Source organism: Phodopus roborovskii, unplaced genomic scaffold (assembly GCF_943737965.1).
Source record: "Phodopus roborovskii unplaced genomic scaffold, PHOROB, whole genome shotgun sequence".
Classification (NCBI taxonomy): Eukaryota; Metazoa; Chordata; class Mammalia; order Rodentia; family Cricetidae; genus Phodopus; species Phodopus roborovskii.
In genome coordinates this window covers 6,096,238-6,118,391 of record NW_026126525.1, presented here as the reverse complement: position 1 = coordinate 6,118,391, position 22,154 = coordinate 6,096,238, and the positions used below count along the sequence as shown (strand labels likewise).

Here is a 22,154-nt window from a genome sequence, read left to right as displayed (position 1 = left end):
GAACTGGGAATAAAAACTAAAACAGCTCATTCTTTACCACGGGTAGGTAAGAGATGTCTTAAGAAAGGAAAGGAGAACGACGAGCCTCAGACCCGGAACTTAGTGGAAACGCTGTAGTTTTAACACGCCGGGCCCTTACTTAGGTTGCACAAGGTACACGCCTTCAAGGGCTTCAGCCAATCCCAGGTCGGAGCGTGAGAGCCAGCGTCTCTCGAGAGGCCTGGGCGGGTCTCAAACGGGAGGAGAGGAGTTGGCTTGTCACTCAACCCTGAGGGCGGAGCTAATTACGGCTTTCCACACCCGGCGCTCTAGCCCGTAAAGACGCAACTCCATGGCATCTCTGGTTCCCTCTGCCTGCGTTCTGGAGGACCACACTCGTTTCCTTTTTGGCCCCGAGCGAGCGGTCCCGCAGCCGTGGCTGAGCTGGAAGGAAGATGGCGGCTGCCGTGCGACAGGATTTGGCCCAGCTCATGAATTTGAGCGGCTCTCATAAAGATCTGGCGGGCAAGTGAGTATTTCCTAGGGGTCCAGAGGTGGGAGGGGAGACACATTTCCCTTCCTAGAGGTGACGGGGGCTCTCCGGTGTGGGCCCAGGTGGTAGGCCCGAGGGCGCAGGGGGGCGGGCCTGGTTCGGGCTGTGGCGGTAAATGCTGGGAGCCGCAGAAGACGCCAGGGACCGTGTGCTGGGGTCCGGACCGCCCGAGACCCGGCCTAGGCCCACTGCCAGCGTCCGAAGTCCTTGGTAACGTCCCCCACGGGTTCCTTCGGTTTTTGGAAGCGTGGCTCGGAAGATGACGGCTCCCTCGGAGATGGCTCTGGCCGAGCCCAACACACCGAGTTTGACTTGTTTGCTACCGCCCCCGCCCTGGTGGAGATAAATTTATATTCTGAACTTTCATGCAGACTTTTGTTCGTTTTAAGAGAATGCTTTCCAGGATGACAGGGGCCGAGGAGGTATAGCCGCTGTCATGTCGCCCAGAACTTAGCGAGTTCATGGCGCGCGCGCGTGTGTTGTGCCTATGTGGTGTGTGTGTGTGTGTGTGTGTGTGTGTGTGTGTGTGCGCGTGTGCGTGTGCGTGTGTGTCCGTCCTTATGTTCTGGGTACTCAAGCACAATACCCTCGGCCTAGGATGTCTAGAACACTGACTAGGATGTCTAGAACACTGACTAGGATGTCTAGAACACTGATGTTTCCATAGGCTGCTTTGTATAACCTCAGAATGCTTAGGACCGATCCAAGTCACAATTTGAGATGTTAGTTTTTCGAGACAGGGTTTCTCTGTGTAGCCCTGCCTGTCCTGGAACTCACTCTGTAGACCAGTCGGTCTGACCTCAAACTCACAGAGATCCACTTGCCTCAACTCAAAGAGATCCACCTGCCGCTGCCTCTGCCTCCGGAGTCTTGGGACTAACAGCGTCCAACCCCACCCCCAGCTCTTTCTTCTAAAAGTAGGCCTCCGATTGATCTTAATGTTTTCATGCTGGCAGAGAGCATGTTGATCTAATTATTGAATACTCTTGTTCAAGCCTGCACGTTGAAATGGTATAGCTGTTGTGTGGCAGCTCCGTTGCTTTTTCTCTAGTAAATTTAGTTATACCCTGGGTTTAACTACTTAACTACTTTATGCTTCATTTTTCTGCTTTAAAAAAAATGGCAGTATAATTGTGAGACTTAGTCTTACCTGATTTCAAAATGAGTGTCTGTGTACTTATCACACTTAAATGAGTTCGGTCCCTGAATATTAAAAAAAAAAAAAAAAAAAAACACCTCATAGAATCGTTGGTAAATACATACCGAATTATTCCAGGAGTTTGGAAATAGTTGTCTTCATTGTTTAGTCTTTTTTTTTTCTTTTTTTTTTTTTTTTGCATGTATTAGTATTTTTTTTATCAATTTAGATGAAAGTAAAACTAGCTTATGTATTCTCTTGTATTTCAGAAAATGTGTGGCCATTAGTTGTCAGATAAGCTATAGCTTTTTGAACAGGAAAGCATTCTGGAACTTCGACTTACTCCTTACCTCTTTAGCTCTGAATTGGAGAGGAACAGTAGTATGTCTCCAATGGGTTGTTTCTTATGTCTGTTGCTGCTTAATAAATAAATGAACAGTTTAGTGGTGTAAGTGTACTTTCCCTCCCAGGATTCTGTGTGTCGCCTGGGCTGTCTTCCTGGTCTTGCCTAGTTCAATTATGCAGATTAATTTGGCTGGCAGTTCAGTTAGTATCATGTTGGTATCTGGCTGTTGGCTGGGTCTTTTATTCTCATTCAATAGTTTAGGTTTGGCTTTCTTCTGGCCTATTCCATCAGTGTTACCTGGGTGAGAGTGAAAGCAGAAAGGCTAGCCTGAGAAGTCTCCCATCAACTGTAATACTGGTGGAAACAAGTGATTCAGGGGGAAAAGAAATGAACGGTACCACCAACTGTTTAGTAGCAAAGTTGACATTGCAAAGGAGTCATTGGAAACTATTCCTGTGGCAGTTGACCATGTGAATTTATTATTCAGAGCAAGTGAAATGATTAGCTTGATAAATGGTAGCCCACACAGTACTAGCTATCTCCTCCCTCAGTATCACTTTCTTTCTTAAGATTTAGTTGATTATTTTTATGTATGTGTGAGTGTACCATCTGTGTGCAGGTGCCCATGGGTGCCAGAAGAGGGGTCACCCCGGAGCCCCCTGACCTGGGTTCTGGGAATTGGATTCAGGTCCCTGGAAGAGCAGCACTCTTGACCACTGAGCCATCTCTCCAGCCCTCCCTCCATGCCGCTTCCTGGCCTTGCCTCTGGGTATTTGCCCAGTACTGTCTGGGTAAGAATGTTAGGATGTTTACCCCCATAACAAAACACTTCTGCGGGCCACATAACTTTATGATGCACCTGTCATCTGTTCATTTAAGATTTTTATATTGGAAACTGAGAAACAAAAGATTTCTAATACCGAATCCCTCTGTTCCTGTACAGTGTGTTCAAGAAATGTTGGTTAAATCAGTAAATATTCAGAAGGGGACATAACTTCTATTTAAACCCAGGTTTGTCTCAAAAACTCACTTTAAACCACCAGACTATGATGCTTTTCTTGTTAAAAACTCAATTAGAAGTGCTTTTTGATCATTGAATTAACAGTTGTCAAATTTTAGTATAAGAAATTGGCCATATAGAAAGCTTTTTTTGTTGTTACAGGCGCAGGTTGCTATTTCTTTTCATATAACATGCATATTTTTTACTTATTACAAAGCTTTAGAAGAGGAGATGGAACAGTGGCTCAGCTGTTAAGAGTGCTTACTGTTCTTGCAGAGGACCTGGGTTCAGTTCCCAGCACTCACAGGGTAGCTGATAACCCTTTATAACTGCAGTTCCAGGGGACACTTTTCTGACTTCTAAGGGCACCAGATACACATGTGGTTCACAGGCATACATGCAGGCAAAACACATAAAAGTAAATTAATCTCTTTTCAAGAAAAGCTTAGAAGCTGGGGCAGTGGTGCACACCTTTGAGTCCAGCACTTGGGGGTTGGAGCAGGCCGATCTCTGTGAGTTCAGGATAGTCAGGGCTACATAAAGAGACCCTATCTCTAAAAACCCTTTAGAAGAGAAAGAAGGACTGGAGAGGGAGCATGTGGGGGTAATTCTTGTGATAGCCTGTCTTAACTCAATTGGCTAACCTACTTGGTCTTCAGCATTTGGTTAAGGTGTGGCTTCTGGCAAGCTTGCTCACATTCTCATGCCCACATTAGGCCTGGTTAATTGGTCTGCCTGTGCCCAGCAATAGCTTACTTTAATTTGGACATGGATTAGGCTGTTTGTACATCTGCCCACTTCCCTGACCAGAAGAAATATTTTTTATTTTTTCAAAGTAAATAGCTTTTTATTTATGAAAATCGAGAACTTCTGAGAATGGAAGGGACTGCAAGGGGAGGAATACTCACAAACACAAAAAGAAACTTTGAAGGTACCTAGTAGATGAACTCCTCACTCTAAATATAATCACCTAGTGACTTAAAACAGTAGTCATTTGCATGTATCTACAGTGAACTGCAGGCCAGGTGCATCCCATCTACCTACAAGGAGCTGCCGGCCAGGTGCACCCCATCTACAGTGAACTGCAGGCCAGGTGTAGCCCATCTACCTACAGGGAGCTGTAGGCCAGGTGCACCCCATCTACAGTGAACTGCAGGCCAGGTGTACCCCATCTACCTACTGGGAGCTGCTGGCCAGGTGCACTGCGTTGCTTTTGTGAGTTGGTTGGCTAATATGTGACAACAGGGTTCCAAAGGTAATGACACATTCAAAACCTGGCATTTCATTTCTGCTACATTCTTTTGGTCAACATGTTTAGAATGGAGTGGGAAAATAAACTTTTTTTAATGTGAAGAGCTACAGAGTCATATTGAAAAAGGGCATAGGTACAGGGTGTGAAAGAATTATGGCCGCTTTTTGAAGATAGTCAGTTACTCAGCCTCACTTGGCTGAGCTTCACTGCGAAGTTCATGAGTTAAGATGCTTTGAGCAGTTTGGAAATGTTTGCTGGAATATCTGTTTACCTGTCTGCCTCTCTTGATGGCATCTCACTCTAGCTCAGACTGGCTTTGAACTCACTGTAATTCTCCTGCCTCAGTCTACGAGTATTGTGATTATAGGCATGAACCACCATTTCTGTTCTAAATAATACTTCTTCATTACCTCTTTTCTGTCTTATTTCTTCTCTAGACTCCAGCGAAACCTCTGTTTAGAACAACATACTGGAACATCTATATCTTCCCTCTCGCGTCATTTTCATTACTATGCTTTATTCTAGACAGGTTCTTTAACCTGCTTTCGCTGTTCTTCAGCTGTCTCATCTGGTGTTGAGTATTTGAGTTGGTTATATTGTTTTTCAGTTCTGAAATTTTTGATGGTTTGTTTTCCAATGAGACAACACCAGTTCCTATATTCTTGTTGAACTCCAAAGCTTACCTTACCTCCCTGGGTGCAATTACAGTTTTTCTGGCTTCCAAATAAGTTCCTAGTTGTTGTAATTGATTGTCGCTTTTGTTGATGCTAGCTAATACTATCATGTGCCTTACTGATCTTTGTTTTTTGGCAAATTATTTTCTGAGCTGTTTTTACAGACAATTTGGACCCAGGATTCTGTGTGTCAGAATGTTCATTTCCTTCTGTCAGCACCTGTTAACAGTCTAAGGCTTCAGATTTTTTTCCCTAGATAATCCTTGGTATAGAATTTGCAATCTTATTTCAAGGTGCTTGTGTTTATTGCTTGGTTTGGCAGGCAAAGAACTTGACTCATATCCCTCCAGCTCTGTTAGTCTCTCAAAAACAGCAACTTGCTTTTCATTCTTTCCAGCAGATTTATAGATAGCTCCAAAGTGGAGCCCCCCCCCCCCTTTTCTCTGTCTTAGAAGTGTCTTCACCACCCCACTTCCCCTTCCGCTGCCTTCAGGGCTAGAAAGTGCCCTCTTACTCTTCCCTGCTTCCCATGCCTTTCCCATTTACTTATTTATACTGTGTGCACGCATGTGTGTGCATGTGCATGTGTACAGATGCATGTGAAGTCAGAGAACAAATTTTACAAGTTGTCAGGTCTCTTCCTTCCATCATGATTGCAGGGATAGAACTCAAGACATTAGGCTTGCACAGTAGGTGTTTTTTCCACTGAGCTATGTGACTGGCCCTCTTAGAGTTTCTGTGCCCTTTTCTGTCATGTTCCCTGAGCCTTGGAGAGGGTGGTGTAGAAATCCCATTTATTGATGAATATTTAATAATCGTTTATTCCGATCACTCTAACCAGTTGTGAGTCTTTATGTTACCACTGCCCACTGAAAAAGAAGTTGTTCTGACCAAAGATGATAGTACTATCTACAGACATAGACATAATTATTTTGAAGGCCATTTGGTGGGCATATGTCTGTAAAATGCCTATAGCAGCATCCCTACTAGGGTCTATAACCCTATAACCCAGCCATGGGCTTTTGACTCAGTCTACAATATCATATATGAATTCCCTCCTCCACAGAAGTCAAATCCAATCAGAAAGTGGTTGGTATCTCTGTTATCAACTTGGCATTATGCCAGTGGACATTCCTTGTCTGGCCAGTCAATAGTGTTGAACACAAGGTCCATAGCTAATAATTGTTGACAATTCTTTCTTCACATTACTTTCTGTGAGGGTTAACCAGTAAGGAGGAAGCCCAGCCCAGCTTGATATCTCTTATATGTCTTATAAACAGAGCATATGTGATCTTCAGCATAGTGCCTTCCCATCTAATTCTAGTGAGCAAACCACAGCAACGGTGGCTGCCTGTGTTGTTTGGGGTGTGTATTAGTTGGAGTTTTTATTGCTGTGTAGAGATACCATGAGCAAGGCAACTCAATAAAGGAAAACATTTAATTGAACTGGCTTACATTTTCAGAGGTTCAGTCCATTATCATCATGATGCAACATGTGGCATGCAGACAGGCATGGTGCTGGAGAAAGAGCTGCTACATGTTGATATGCAGGCAACAGGAAATAGACTGCCACTTGGCCTGAGTTTATATGAAACCTCAAAGCCTGCCTCCAGAGTGACATACTTCCTCCAGCAAGACCATACCTACTTGAACAAGGCCACATCTCCTAATAGTACCACTCCCTTTGGGGGACATTTTCTTTTGAAATACCACAGGGGGTTTAGGAGCCTTTCTGGCTGTGTTTTGTGTATTTTTAAATGGTTGCTTATTTTAATTTTATGTGTATTAGTGTTAGCTTATATCTGTGTATACGTGTGTGTGTGTGTGTGTGTGTGTGTGTGTGTGACTTGTGCCCTCAGAGGCCAGAGAAGGTATCAGGACCCATAGCAATAGACTGACAGGTAGTAGTGAGCTGCCATGTGGGTGTTGGGCTGGGAACTGAACCTGGATCTTCTGCAAGAGCAGCAAGTGCTCTCAACCACTGAGTCATCACTCCAGCCCAGCCATTTGTTTTTTTAAGGGAGAGTTGGTCGAGTCACATATTCATTACTGTAAATGGAAATCTAATAGTACATATTTGTACTAATCATTTTAAAAATGAATTATTTTAATGTATATGCATGTATTTATGTGTCTGAGTGTGACTATACCACGTGTATGCAGGTGCCCAGGAAGGTCAGATCTCCTGGGGCTAGAGTTACAGGGAACTGGGTCCTCTGGAAGAGCAGTAAGTGCTCCTAACTGCTGCACCTTGTCTAGACCCCTGGCCTTAAACTCTTAACCCTCTTGCCTGACCTTGCAATAACTGGATTATAGGCCACGTGTTGCCACATACTGCTTAGCTGTTTACTGTTACCTTCGCTGCTACAAGACTGTCACAGACTAAAGTTTCTTGTAAATTTTTTAGTATCATACATAAAATCTTACATGTTATCTTTGGGTTTTTTGAGACAGGGTTTCCTTTTGTAGCCAAGGTTAGCCTTAGATTTATGACCAGCTGCTGCCTATGCCTCCAAGTGCTGGGGTTATAGGCACATCACCACATCTAGTTTAAGCAGGCCATTTCTAACATAATTGGGTCCGTTTAAAACTTTTATTGCTATTGGATGTTCCTCCTATTACTACTACAGACTAAAAAGTTTTTTTTTTTCATATTTTAATATAGATCCCAGTTCCCTCTCCCTCCCATCCTTCCATTCCCCCAACTAACACCCCCCATCCCCCATCCACTCCCCAGGGAGGATGATGCCTTCCATGAGGGATCATCAAAATCTGTCAAGTCATTTGGGGCTGGGCCTAGGCCCTACCTCCTGTCTCTAGGCTAAGGGAGTCTCTCTCCATTTGGAATGTGCTCCCGAAGTCTGTTCGTGCACCAGGGATACATCCTGGTTCCATTGCCAGAGGTCCCTTAGACTGCCCAGGCCTTCTAACTGAGACCCATTTTCAAAGGGTCTGGGTCAGTCCTATGTTGGTTCTTCAGCTATCAGTCTGGGGTTCATGAGGTTCCCCTTGTTCAGGTCAGCTGTTTCTGTGGATTTCTCAAGCCTGGTCTTGACCCCTTTTCTTATCACTCCTCCCTCTCTGCAACTGGATTCCAGGAGTTTGGCTCAGTGTTTAGCTTCCATCAGCTACTGGATGAAGGCTCTATGATGACATATTAAGTAGTTACCAATCTCGTTATCAGGGAAGGGCATATAAGGTAGCCTTTCCACTATTGCTTAGATTGTTAGTTGGGGTCATCCTTATAGGTTTCTGGATATTTCCCTAGTGTCAGATTTTTCTTTAAACCTATAATGGCTCCCTCTATTATGGTATCTCTTTTCTTGCTCTCCTCTGTTCTTCCCCTGAATCAATCTTCCTATTCCCTTATGTTCTTCTCTCCCCTCCTTTTCTCCCCTTCTCTTTCTCCTAACTCCCTCTCCCCTCTCTCCATGATCCCAATTTGTTCACGAGATCTTGTCCCTTTCCCCTTCTCCATAAGATCATGTAAGTCTCTCATAGGGTCCTCGTTTTCTAGCTTCTCTGGCAGTGTGGATTGTATGTAGGCTGGTGATTCTTTGCTCTATGTCTAAAATCCATATGTGAGTGAGTACATACCATGTTTGTCTTTTTGTGACTAGGTTACCTCACTCAGTGTGGTTTCTTCTAGTTCCATCCATTTGCCTGGGAATTTCAAGATTCCATTGGTATTTTTTCCCTATGAGTAGTACTCCATTTTGTAAATGTACCACAGTTGAGGGGCATCTAGATTGCTTCCCAGATTGATAATATTTGAAAATATGTGTTAAAATTTAGGTTAATTAGGTTGGAGAGATAGCTCAGTGGTTAAGAACACTGGTTGCTCTTCCTGAAGACCCAGGTTCATTTCCCAGTACCTGTCTACATGGTGGCTAACAATCATCTGAAACTCCAATTCCAGATCAGAAGACCTCTTGTGGCTTCTGTAGGTACTGCATAATCCTTGCACACAGACATTTGTGAGGGAAAACACCCACACACAAAGTAAAAGGAAATAAATCTCTGCCTTTAGTTCCAGCACTTGGGAGGCAGGGGCAGTTGGATCTCTGTGAGTTCGAGGCTAGCCTGGTCAAAAGATTGAGTTCTAGGGCAGGTTCCAAAGCAATACAGAGAAACCCTGTCTCGAAAAACCAAAAGGAAAAAAAAAAAAAAAAAAAAAAAAAAAAAAGAAAGTAAATAAATCTCAGTCTTTGTTGTTGTTGGGACAGGGTTTCACTGGGTAGTCCTGGCTGTCCTGGAACTTACTCTATAGACCAAGCTGGCCTCGAAGTCATGTAGATCCACCTGGCTTTGCCTCCCAAGTGCTTGGGACTAAAGGCCACCACACATGATATAAAAAAAAAAAATTAACTTTAGGTTAGGCATCAAATTTATCTAAGTACTTGCTTTGAATATTAGTTTGTATAAAATACTCTAGAAGTAAATAAATATAAGACTTAGCTATAACCTTGATTTGATAGGATATATTGAATTTGAAAATAAATCAGTCAAAAATAAATGACACATCATAAAACATATCCTATCTGAAAATGTGTCCAGATCAATAGATATGTAAATATAGGTATAAGAAAAATTTTAATTTGTATGTATATGAATTTGTGTGTGCATACTGTAAGTTAGGTATATACATGAAAGTGTGTATGCCTTCTATGAGGTATGTACACGAATGTGTGTGTGTGTGCATACTGTAAGTGAGGTATGTACATGAAAGTGTGTGTATGTGCAAACTGTAAGAATGAGATACTTTGTATGTAGGAAGTAGTTTTCTAACACAGTCCTGACCCTTAAGGAGTCAGGCTTAGTAACGTAAAGTAACACTCTTGTCTGTAAAGACTTACTGTTGCCTTTCCTTCTTATACCTGTCCGCACACCTTCCATTGTGGTTTTACCACATTCTATAACCAGGGCTGGGGATTTTGGATGAGTTGGGAACAAAACTGGATGGTAGCTTTAAAAGTGGGCCCTACAAAATATGTCACCAGTCTGAATGAGTTGGGGTTCTATTTGTGCAATTTTTTTTTTCAGGCTTCATTCTGAACCACTTTCTGAATAACTGAAACATTGTGAGGTTTGTAATCACATTTAACTAGCCAGGTATGATGACTCATGCCTGTAGTTCAAACACCAGGGAGACAGGAGGATTTCTCTGAGGTTAGCCAGGGTGAAGCTGAGTTCCTGACCAATTTGAACTACAAAGGGAGATCAGATCCTAGCTCAGAAAACAAAAATAAATAAATAAATAAATAAATAAATGCTTTTTAAAAATAAGGTGCTGGGCAGTGATGGTGCACGCCTTTAACCCCAGCCCTCAAGAGGCAGAGGCAGGTGGATGTCTGTGAGTTCCAGGCCAGCCTGGTCTACAGAGTGAGTTCCAGTACAGCCAGGGCTACACAGAGAAACCCTGTCTCAAAAAAACAAAACAAAAAGCATAAGATGAAGAGTTGTATAGGCAAGCTGCATTGTGGGTAAAGATGTTTGCTAGGAAAGCCTGGACACCTGGGTTGGATCCCCAGAGCCCAGGTGAAGGAGAAAACCAGCTCAACAAAGTGGTCCTCTGACTTGTACATACATGTACACCATTATTTTATGTGTGTGGATGTTTTGCTTGCATGCATGTCTGCATTGTGCATGTGCCTCGTATCTACAGAGGCCAAGAAAGGTTGTCAGATCCCTAGGACTAAAGTTACAGATGGTTGTGCACCTTGTGGGTTTTGGGAATTGAACCTTGGTCCTCTGGAAGAGTAGCTGATGCTCTTAATTGCTGAGCCATCTCTCTGGGCCCAATAATGGTTTATTTGTTTGTTTGTTCCCGAGACAGGGTTTCTCTGTAGCCCTGGCTGCCCTGGAACTGCTCTGGAGACTAGGCTGGCCTTGGAACTCACCTGTCTCTGCCTCCCAAGTACTGGGATTAAAGGCATTGCCCACCACAGCCTGGCAGTAAGTGTTTTGAAAAAGACAAAAGAGGGCTGGAGAGATGGGTTAGTGGTTAGAGTACTGGTCTCTTACTCCTCTGGAGAACTGCTGTGGATGGCTCACAACCAGTCATAACTCTGGCGCCAGTGATCTAATATCTTTTCCTGGCCTCAGTGGACACCCCAATTCATGTGACAGAAGCTCTCACCAACAGATACATAAATTTAAAAGATAAATCTTAAAAATTAATAAAAAGACAGGAAGATAAAAATAATAAAATTTAGCCCTCTTATACTGACTCAGTTTAAGAAGTAAAATGCTAAATCAGTATCAGTTTTGTGCCTTACCCTTCAAGACATTGTACACTTCAGGGAATGAAGGAAGCTTCCTGTCTTCTTGGAACTTGTGCTTTAGAAAGGAACTTACATTGCCTGGTAATTGTCACTGTTTACTTTTTGCATTTCTTTTATTCTTGTTGTAGTGTGGATTTGAATGGTATGTGGTAATGGATAATAAGCCGAATACTGCCAGAACTGAATGCAGACTTTTGACAGCATAAAGAACATTCTTTTAGTGCTTTTGGTTTGGTGAAGTTTGTTTTGTACATATTGGGACACTCAGTCTCAAGTATTGGTTTCGTCTAGGCAATATTATCTTATTGTTGGTGATCCTGGATTCATGAAGTTGACAAACTGGTCACCTCAAATAATGGTCTGTGTGTCTGTATAACATCCAGTTGAAGAAACATGTAGTTCATCTTAAAGACACTTGAATGAGCCAGCTTGGTGGCCTCATGCCTTTAATCCCAACTCTTGAGAGGCAGAGGCAGCCAGATCTCTGAGTTCAAGGGCAACCTGGTCTACAAAGAGATTTCCAGGACTACACAGAGAAACCTTGTCTCCAAACAAACAAAAGATACACTTTTTGGTTGTGAGCTGAATCATCTCTCCAGCCCCCAAGTTAGCATTTTAGTTCATTTTCAAATTAGGGAGTTTTCAAGAAAAAGGCAGGTTAGTTTCAGTTATATAGAGTTAGTAACATAGAGTTAGGAATTTATTCCTCTTCTGATGGGTTTGAAAATTAAAACACACACACACAAAAACCTGGTACCCAATATTAAAAACTAGAGGTAGCACCTTAGAATTACAGGTTTAGTGTTTATTTTAAAAACTGTTAAGATTGCAGCCAGGTTGTGGTGGCAGTGTACACCTTTAATCCCAACTCTGGGAGGCAGAAACAGGCAGATCTTTGAGGCCAGCTTGATCTACAGAGCGAGTTCCAGGACAGCCAGGGCTACACAACTAACCCTTCCTTGAACCCCACCTTCCCAAATTGTTAAAATCACATTTATTTATTTATTTGCTTGCTTATTTATTTGTGTATGGTCTGAGAACAAATTCTGGAAAATCAGCTCTCTTCTTCCAGTGTGTGGGTCCCAGGGATGGAACTCAGGTATCTGTTGAGCTATTTCACCAATCCTGAGGCTTAGTGGTGTTTGTGATGGACTGGAAATTAAACAAAAATAGGTATTTTTTCAGTGTGCTGTAAAGAAAACGGCCAACTAGAGATTAGTGGAAGGAAGTAGGGTAAATGCCAAAATTAGTGGTAGAAATGAATTAATACGCCAGAGTATGATGGTACACCCAGAATCCTGGAATTTGGGAGGCAGAAACAGGAGGATCAAGGATTCCAAGTTAGCTGGGCTACATAGAGAGTTCAAGGCCAGCTTGAACCTATATCACTGTGAAACTCTGACTGAAAAGCCAGAAACAGATATACAATAAGGAATAAATAAACTTAGGAATTTATTTATTAGACAATATGTATCTCAGTTTCATTTCGGCTGCTGCTGTAAAACACCATGATAGCAACTTAGGAGAAAGGATGTATTTCAGCTCACAGTTCCAGGTGACTGTCCATCACTGTTGGAAGTGAAGGCCCAGGAGCTTGAAGCTGCTACCACATCATTGTCAGAGCAGAGAGAGAGATCAAGTGCATAGTGATTGGGCTCCACTTGCTCTCTCAGTTCTCGTAGTTCAGGATCCCCTGCTTAGGGAATAGTTGCCAACCATGGGTGGGTCTTCATCCTTTAGTTGATGTAGTCAATATCTCCGGTAGGAGTGTCCAAAGGCCAGTCCAAGACAGTTCCTCCTTGAGAGTCTTCCTCAGTGATGGTTTCAGGTTGACAATTAGAACTAAACATTCATTATTTGTATTTGATACTGTTTTAGATATCGTCAGATTCTGGAAAAAGCCATTCAGTTATCTGGGACAGAACAACTAGAAGCTTTGAAAGCTTTTGTGGAAGCGAGTGAGTAGAATGGAGGTGTCATGTTTGCCTTGTTTTACTGAGTAGCTCTCTCAAGCTTCACCAGCCTGATTTACAACCGTCAGTATTTCATGTGCTTTGACATTGTTTTATTCCACACTTTTAACCACTTACAGTTGGGTTGTTTCTCAATTGAATTGTCTTAGGAGGAAAAAGGAAAAGTGTAAAATTTTCCCCAGTCTTTTCCATTTCTTAGAAAATTTACTGTATTGTCCCTGCCTTGTTGTAGTAGATCAGTAAAATCCAACATGAAGAAACTGATTGAGTAGTATGAGATGATAAGTCTCTGAGTAATACATTGAAAGCTGCTCTTGTGGAGTTTTATATGGTAATTTTAAGTAAAATTTAGATTTCTTAATGGAAACTTACAATTATTCATGTTTCATATTTCTCATCTTACTTTTTAACAAGTGGTGAATGAGAATGTTAGTCTTGTGATTTCCCGGCAACTACTGACAGATTTCTGCACACATCTCCCTAACCTGCCGGATAGTACAGCCAAAGAGATCTATCACTTCACCTTGGAGAAGGTCCAGCCCCGAGTCATTTCCTTTGAGGAACAGGTAAAAGGCTAGAGTTGTGGGTTTTGTTGTTGTTTTGTTTTAATGAATCAGGAGACTGAAGTTTCTACTTTCCAGTAATTAATTTAATTTCTTTCATTCTTTTTCTTTCTTTCTTTTTTTTTTTTCTTGAAAAAAAACTTTCATACATATTTTGACTGTTTTTTTTCCTTTCCCAATTGCTCCCGGATGCTTCCCACCTCCCTACCCACTCAACTCTGTTCTTTCTTTTTTTTTTTTCTTTTAAAACAAAGCAAAACAAAACATAAATACCTTCAAGAAACCAACAACAAACAAAAAAATCTACAAAGCCACAGAAACAAAAATCAAACGAACAAAAGACTAAAAAGACAAAAAAGTGCCAGGTGCTAGAGAGATGGCTTAGTGGTTAAGATCTAACTATTCTTCCACAGGGCTTGGATTCAGTTCCCAGCACCCACATGGTAACTCACAATTGTCTGTAACTCCAGGATCCAATACCCTCACGTAGACATACATGCAGGCAAAATACCAATGCACATAAAATAAAAGTAAATGAAATGCCCAACAAAGAAAAATGAAACCAAAAGTCCACAGAAATACCATTGAGTTAGGTGTGGGGCCTAATAGACCCAAAGAGACTGATTTCCCTTTGCCAGAGGATATCAGTTGTAAACGGCTTCTTGGTGAGGTGTAGGACCAGATCTCTCCTCCACCTCTCAGGGCTGGAGTCCTGTCTAGCTTGAACCTCTGCAGGCCCTGTGCTAGCTGCCTCAGTCTTTGTGAGTTCATATGTGTTACAACAGTAAATTTTGAGCCAAAGATAAGGATAATGTTTATGATCTGATGTTATTAACTCCGTGAAGGAGATAATTCCTCAGTTTCATATTTTGTGTAAAACTGTGTCAAACAGCATTTACAATGTAAAATCCAATAAATATTAGGATATTGCAGTTCCAACTGGAGCATTAGCAAAGATTTTATTTATTTATTTATTTATTTATTTATTTATTGTTGTTATATGACACGTGGTTATGTAAACATGTGCACCCTTGCCCTGGTAGAGGTCACAGGTCAGTTCTGTAGAATTAGCCCTGTTCTTTAGCCTGCATGTGGATTCTGGGGATCAAACTTGAATTAGAGACTTTGGTTGCATTGTACCTTCACAATCTCAGTAGCCCTAGTAAGATTATTTATAAATTAAGATTAAAACCAACATCATGTATATAGCGACACAAAAGCAAAATTTAATACTGGAAACAAAGTATAGCCAGAGTGTGCATTGTAGAAATTGTTGTTTCAGTTCACTGTTTTGATATTCTTTGAATGCAAACTTGATAGAAAAAACTGGATGATCTATATAAACCTGTGAATCACTTATCAGCTTACTATATTGGATGAGAGAGCACTGTTAAGTGATGTCTGTGTCTGTCATTCTAGGTTGCTTCCATAAGACAGCATCTTGCATCTATTTATGAGAAGGAGGAAGACTGGAGAAATGCAGCCCAAGTTTTGGTGGGGATTCCTCTGGAAACCGGACAAAAGTATAGTAAATAGTGGGTTTGGGTGGACGTGTCTAATGCTCACTAACACTCTCTCTTACTCCTAAGTATATACATATACAAATATGTATAGTGTGTTAGATGATAGTAACTATAAGCTAGCTGTCTGAGGGCAGAATATAACAACAAGTCACACAAAATTCATACTTGTAGTGTTTTCTTAAGAATAAGGATACCAGTATGGGTAGTGTGAACACGGAGAAAGACAAGAGAATGAAATCAGTACTGGGGATCGGATCCGATGTGTTCTTGAAGCCATTGTAAGGACTTTAAAAGAAAATGAGAGTACCATGCATGGTGGCGCACACCTTTAATCCTAGCACTCAGAAGCAGAGGTAGACAGAACTCTGAGTTCAAGACCAGCCTGGTTTACTCAATGAGTAACAGGTTAGCCAGGACTTCATCGTAAGATCATCCCTCCAAAACACAAAAAACAAGGGAAAATGAGAGTGAGCCATTAGGTGATTTTGAGTCAGAAAGTGACATAATACGATACCTATTTTAAAGAATCACTGACTGCTAGGTGGAGAACAACTGTTGGCAACAGTACAAATAACAGTATTAATTAAGAAGCTTATGTACGGCCATAGCTGAGGAGAGGGTTCTAAGAGATGTATTCTGGAGATTTCCTGAGGCTTTGCTTAATTTCCCCTGTGGAATATACAAAATAGTCAAGTCCTGGTGTTTTGGTCTGAACAGCTGGAAGCATGGAGTTGATTTTGAGGGGAGTTCAAGTGAAGGTACTTAGTAGTGAGTGAGTAGATTATTTTAGCCTGGAGGTGGTAGAGCATGCTCGGTTACAAGTAGACATTTGAGAGCCATTGCCTACTGGACTGATACCTTCCCAAGGGAGGGAAAGGATGTAGCTAGAGAAGAGGAATAGTGAGGCCTGGAGCACTCCAACCTTGAGAGACAGTTGGCTGGAGGGAGTGTATCAAGTTCATTGAGGTTAGAATGCCAGGATAGAGAGTGCTCCTTAGAAGCCGCATGAGGAAAAGAGCAGGAATGAGGTCCATGTTGATGAGGAGTGGACTGGACAGTTGGCTGGTGGCTAGCACTCATCAGGTGTGGAGGTGGGTGACTCCACAAGAGGCATTTTAGTCAAACTGATGACGACAGCTGAATCCTGATTGGAAAAAGTGAATGCAGATGGCTCTTTGGAGGGAGGGATGGAAAGAGAGAGAGGGAGAGAGGGAGAGAGAGAATTACTGTAGGACAGCACAATGAAAGTTAGAGGGTTTTAATCTTATGATCCATTGGAAAGCAAAGATCTTATATTGATGGCAGGAATGTGATACACGCCTTTAGTCCCACCACTCTGGAGGCAGAGGCAGGCGGGTCTCTGTAAGGTCAAGTCTGGCCTGACCTACAGATCAAGTTCCAGGACAGCCACAGAGCTACATAGAGAGACCTTGTCTCAAAAAACAAACAAACAAAAAATAAAACAAAGTTACTGAGTAATTGTCAAAGGGTTCTCACAGAGATGTGTAAGAAGAGTGGAATCTAGTAGGAGGGTGGGCATTTCAGACAAGCATAACCCTTTGTCTAGGGCTGTCCTGGGCAAGGCCAGTGGTGTCTGGCTCTTCTTTCTTGGGCAGCAGCAATGCCATGCCTTATTGAAACAAGCAGAAACACCAGATGTTCTCTGGTGGCCAGACTTGTCCCAGGGATGTGTACACACAGGCTGTGTGTACTAGTGAAGGGGTGGGATCTGTGCAAGTACTCTGTGCAAGAACTGTCAGCTGCAGTTACAGAGGGTTGGGAGCTGTGAGTGTGCAAATACAGGAATGTAACTTTGGATAAATGGGAGTGTCTTTCTTTAAAAAATTACTTGTTTTGATTTCTAAAGTAATGAACAGGTTACCTGATAGAGGATTGAAAAATCAAAGAAGTTTAACATGATATGACAGTTCATATAAATTTGAGTTGTGAATGGAAAAACAAACTTGATAATAAACAAGCTCAACAATTTTAATTCATAGACATCCTTCTCATGATCTTTCCCTCTGCTACAAAAATCAAAACAAGTAAAGGACTAATTTCAGAGTGAGAGCCAAGTGAAGTCTAAGGTTTGTTTTTTTGTTTTGTTTTGTTTTGTTTTATTCTTGCCACAAGGTATTACTGCTTTGGTTGGCAAATAGCAAAGATTACTTCTCTATTATGATTAATCTTGAATTATGAGTTTTGAGTTATTCAAGGTTTCCAGGTCTTCATTCTTGGAATAAAACTATTACCAAAGAAGGAAGGGACTGAGATTCCATTTTGTTGTATATATAAAAATGCATTTTACTTGGATAGCAGAAATACATTTTAATGATGTTTGATATATACTTGTATTCACAGTTTATATTTTTGATAAAAGCTCTTGTTATAAAGCCCTGGTCTATAGACCAGGCTGGCTTCAAACTCAACAGATATCTGCCTGCCTCTGCCTTCAGAGTGCTGGGATGAGAAGTGTGCCACCATGCTCATTTTACACACACACACACACACACACACACTCTCTCTCTCTCTCTCTCTCTCTCTCTCTCTCTACTATGCAATGATTTCCATTTTTTTCCAAACATAAGTAATTATGAATAACTTTACAGTTTAATTTCCTTGTAATAAATACATGGCACATCCTTTATTGTCTTTTTATAATTTGGTATCTAGAAATAAAGTATAGTGGATGAAAGGCATATAAACTTCAAAGATAATTGAGGAATTAATTGCCGGACTGTTCTCCAGGCAGGGTGAGCATAGGTGTAGTTACATTAGTAATGTCTGATAAGCCTGAAACTTGGCACTTTTGTCTTTGTAATCTTTGTTTTATGAGACTGTGACCAGTAATGATAAAAATTTAAAGAGATCACAGAATCATGGTTTTTTTTTCTATAACATAATAAAGAATTTTATGTTTGTTGTTGTTTTTATTTGTCCTAGACAGTACAATGTAGATTATAAGTTGGAGACTTACCTAAAGATTGCTAGGCTGTATCTAGAGGATGATGACCCTGTCCAGGCTGAGGCATATATAAACCGGGCATCCCTGCTTCAGAATGAGTCCACGAATGAACAGTTACAAATACATTACAAGGTAACAAATGACTAATTGGGAATTAATTTTGTATTGATGAATATATACTAAGATGTTTGAGAACATCTGATGTATGTTGATATATTTTGGAAATTCTCTTTGCTGCTTTTCTCTGTGTGCACTGGCTGGTTTTGTGTCAACTTGACACAAACCAGAGTCATCAGAGAGAGAAAATACCTCCATGAGATCCAGCTGTGAGGCATTTTCTTAATTAGTGATCTGTGGGGGAGGACCCAGCCCACAGTGGGTGGGACCATCCCTGGCCTGGTGGTCCTGGGTTCTATAGAAAGCAGGCTGAGCGAGCCAGGGGAGCAAGTCAATAAGCAGCTCCCCCGCTTCCATAAGCCCCATCAGCTCCTGCCTCCAGGTCCCTGCCCTGCTTGAGTTCCTGCCTGGCTTCCTACAATGATGAACAGTGATGTGAAAAAGTGTAAGCCAGAAGAATCTTGTCCTCCTCAACTTGCTTTTTGGTCATGGTGTTTTGTCCTGGCAATAGAAACTCTCTGTGACATCTGTTTCCCCTCTGCAGGTATGCTATGCACGAGTCCTTGACTACAGAAGAAAATTTATTGAAGCTGCTCAGAGGTACAATGAGCTCTCTTACAAGACCATAGTGCATGAAAGTGAGAGACTGGAGGCCTTGAAGCATGCTCTGCACTGCACCATCTTAGCATCAGCAGGTAAGCTTCGATCTGTGATGTGCCCACATGACAAGGGTTGTCCCTGCTCAGTATCGCTGGAGGTAACTGTGGAGTAGTTAGCAAGGAACTCTTTCCAGGCATGTCTTTGTACAATTAAGGTGAATTTAAACATGGAAGCAAAAAAGGGAATAAGATGATTTTTACCCTAGACAGTTAACATGAATGTAATCAGCCTGTTAACCAGAGCCTTTAATCCCAGCACTCCGGAGGCAGAAGCAGGGGGATCTCTGTGAGTTCGAGGCCAGCCTGGTCTAAAGGGTGAGTTCCTAAAGCTACATAGAGAAACACTATCTCGAAAAGCAAAAAAAAAAAAAAAGGAGAGAGAGAGATAAAAGGTGGCAAAGCCTTTTTTTTTCTAAAAGTTTACTATGAAAATGCTGGGTTCACTCCTGAAAGTTGTCCTCTGGTCTCCACAGGTGAGTTCTTTTCCTCATGCATGCAAAATAAGTAAACAAATGTAATACAGTCTTAAAAAGGATACAAAGTATTCTGCTTTTCAATTTTTTAGCCTTTGAGCTTCAGTTTTAGACCTATCATCCATTCTTTTTCTCAGTACATGTAACACTTTTACTAAATTGTAGTGTATAAAGCACACAGCTTTTAAATAGAAAAAACCATTGTGAAGAAATGTTAATTCTAAGCCATGGATTTTCTAATCATTTCTGGAATCTTCCACAAACTATAATAAGTTGAGAGCTCATGACATACTTACAACTCCCATTTAATGTCTTTTTTTGTTTCGACACAAGGTCTCTTTATTTAGTCCTGCCTATCCTGGAACTCCCTGTAATAGACCAGGCTAACCCCAAACTCACAGACATCCACCTGCTTCTGCTTGCATAGTGCTAGGATTAAGGGTTAGATACCAGTTACTTTTTCTTGCAACTAGGTATCAGTGATTGTTACATGTTAGTATATAAATTCATTTTGATTTTTTATTGTCTTACTTTATCATCCAGACCTATCCAATTTGTGGCCCATAAGCTGTATGCAGCCAAGGTTAGCTATTATGATCCAAGATGAAATTGTAAACTCACCTAAAATATGAGGGATTTTTTTGTTGTTGTTTTTTTGTTTTGTTTATAACTCAATTGCATGGTTCTCCAGTGTGAACTTTGTAGTTGATAACATCATTTCATAGTGTCAAAAGGTTGGATATACCTGTGTGCAGCTATTATGTACAGGGATGAGTTTATGTATAGATTAAATCCGAAGTCCAAAGATACATTTTTTTTTTTTTTTTTTTAAGTCTTTTCCTATTTTATTAAGCCCTACTTGACAACCAGAAGGAGAAGCTGTGACTTCGGCTGGCAGGCCCTAGAGTCACAGGCCATAGAACCACTCAACACAGCTTCTTGTTGAGATCATAGTGAATGCCAGTGTCACCAGTCAAGTAACACTTCCTACACATGACTCTGTCCTCACGTCTGCCTGGCTTCTTGCTGGTGAGGCCCAGTAACAGCAGCTTGGGCTGTCCTACCTTTACCTGGAGTCTGGGAAGCAGAAGACACGGAGGGGGGTGCATCACAGAGAAGCCTCCATCAGGTTCACTGTACCTCTTGGAGATGTCAGCTTCAATCAGCTTCTGCAGCTCTCAGGTCTTCTCTAGCAGCAGGTCCAGCTTGGGTTTCAGGGCCGCCTGCTCCTGGAGCGCCTCCTGCTGCTTTTCCACCATCAGTTCTTCCTTCAGAGCCAGCAGCTGTGGCTGCTTCAGCTTTTGCTGAAGAACTCCGTCACTCGGTCCACGTACCTTGGCGAGGCCAGAATCATAAACAAGTGTTGCGTTTAGAGACTGGTGAGCCGGCCAATCAGATCCTGCAGTGTGGACACCAGGCTGAGTGTCTTCTCTTTGATCTGGCCCTGAAGGTTGACGGATGCCAGCTGGAACTGGCTCACTGACAGGATGTCGGCCTTCTCACTCATCTCCACTGCTCCTCTGGGACAAGACGATCTCCAGCTCCATCAGCTCATCAATGAACTGATTCCAGGTCTCAGGGTATTCAAGAAGAGTCAGAGCATCTGAGACCCTAGCAACGTCCTCTGGAGCCTCAGTTCCTGTCTCTAGCATGGTGACCTCCGAAGCAGCAGTGTCATTGCTCCAGTCTATCGTATCACCTCCAGCATCCTTTGACTGTGATTTCAGGAAGATCCCCCAGTCTATTCCAGGGGTCTCCGCAGAGATGGCAGAGTCGGAAATGGCCTCCACTCCAAAGTCGCCCCAGTCAATCTCATCTTTTTGCACCTGCTAAGGAGGCTCCTCCAGTTGAGGCTGCTCCACCACAGAGGGCTCTGTCCCTGTCCTCTATTCATACACTGTTGAGTTTCCCCGCCTCTGCACATACCACAGCATGGGCAACACCTGCTCTGTGGAGCTGTCACACACAAATTCCACGCAGGCCTGGTACAGGTCGATGACTTCCCCCAGGGCCGAGTTCCTGCTCGTATCTCAGCCAGCTTACTTGGCAGGTCCTTCACCAGGGCCGGGAGCTCTCTTCGGACATTGTCTCCCCTGATGCCGTACTGTTTGCATGAGTGGTAAAACTGCTCACGAATCTCAGCAGCCCCAGCCTGGCCCTCTTCCTCCTTGCAGCTGTATTCTTGCTGCAGCTGCTGGCACTTGGCAATCTGCTTCTTCAGCGAGGGGATCTCATAGCTGACATTCTGAACCAGGAGGCTAGAAAGTTCCACTAAGTAGGTGTTGTCCTTCTCATACAGGCCTATGATCTCCTGCCAATCCTTCATCCACTGTGAAAAGTACTGGCCAAAAATATTTTTGGTGGATGCCTCGGTACCTTTAAGAAGGTCCACTATTCTTGTGCAATGGAAGTAATGAATGTAGGATCCAGAGAGGAGCTGGGCTATCTCTTGGCTCTCTGGCAAGTCTTGCATAGCAGTGTTGATCTTCTCCTGGATGGTAGCACCAGACTTTGCCCACTGCAACTTAGGTTGCAGTGTCTTCTGTCCACTAGCCAGTTGAGAAGCTTGCTGGTCTGGATGTCGATGGGGACATGCTGATGGTCCTGCATTCTTTCTCCCCAAAGATACATATTTTTAACCTTTTGATAGAAAGT

The 22,154-nt window shown here is 42.3% G+C and overlaps 1 protein-coding gene across 1 annotated transcript in view; it reads left to right on the top strand.

Annotated features, from left to right (window-relative positions):
• The first annotated feature begins 372 nt into the window (after positions 1-372).
• Positions 373-22,154, top strand: part of Cops4 (COP9 signalosome subunit 4) — a 35,091-nt gene continuing 13,309 nt past the window's right edge. The window contains exons 1-6 of the mRNA XM_051198078.1: positions 373-508; positions 13,105-13,184; positions 13,614-13,765; positions 15,182-15,285; positions 18,229-18,382; positions 18,912-19,062. Of these exons, the coding sequence (XP_051054035.1) occupies positions 435-508; positions 13,105-13,184; positions 13,614-13,765; positions 15,182-15,285; positions 18,229-18,382; positions 18,912-19,062 (715 nt within the window). The 5' untranslated portion in view covers positions 373-434. The remainder of the gene's footprint in view (positions 509-13,104; positions 13,185-13,613; positions 13,766-15,181; positions 15,286-18,228; positions 18,383-18,911; positions 19,063-22,154) is intronic.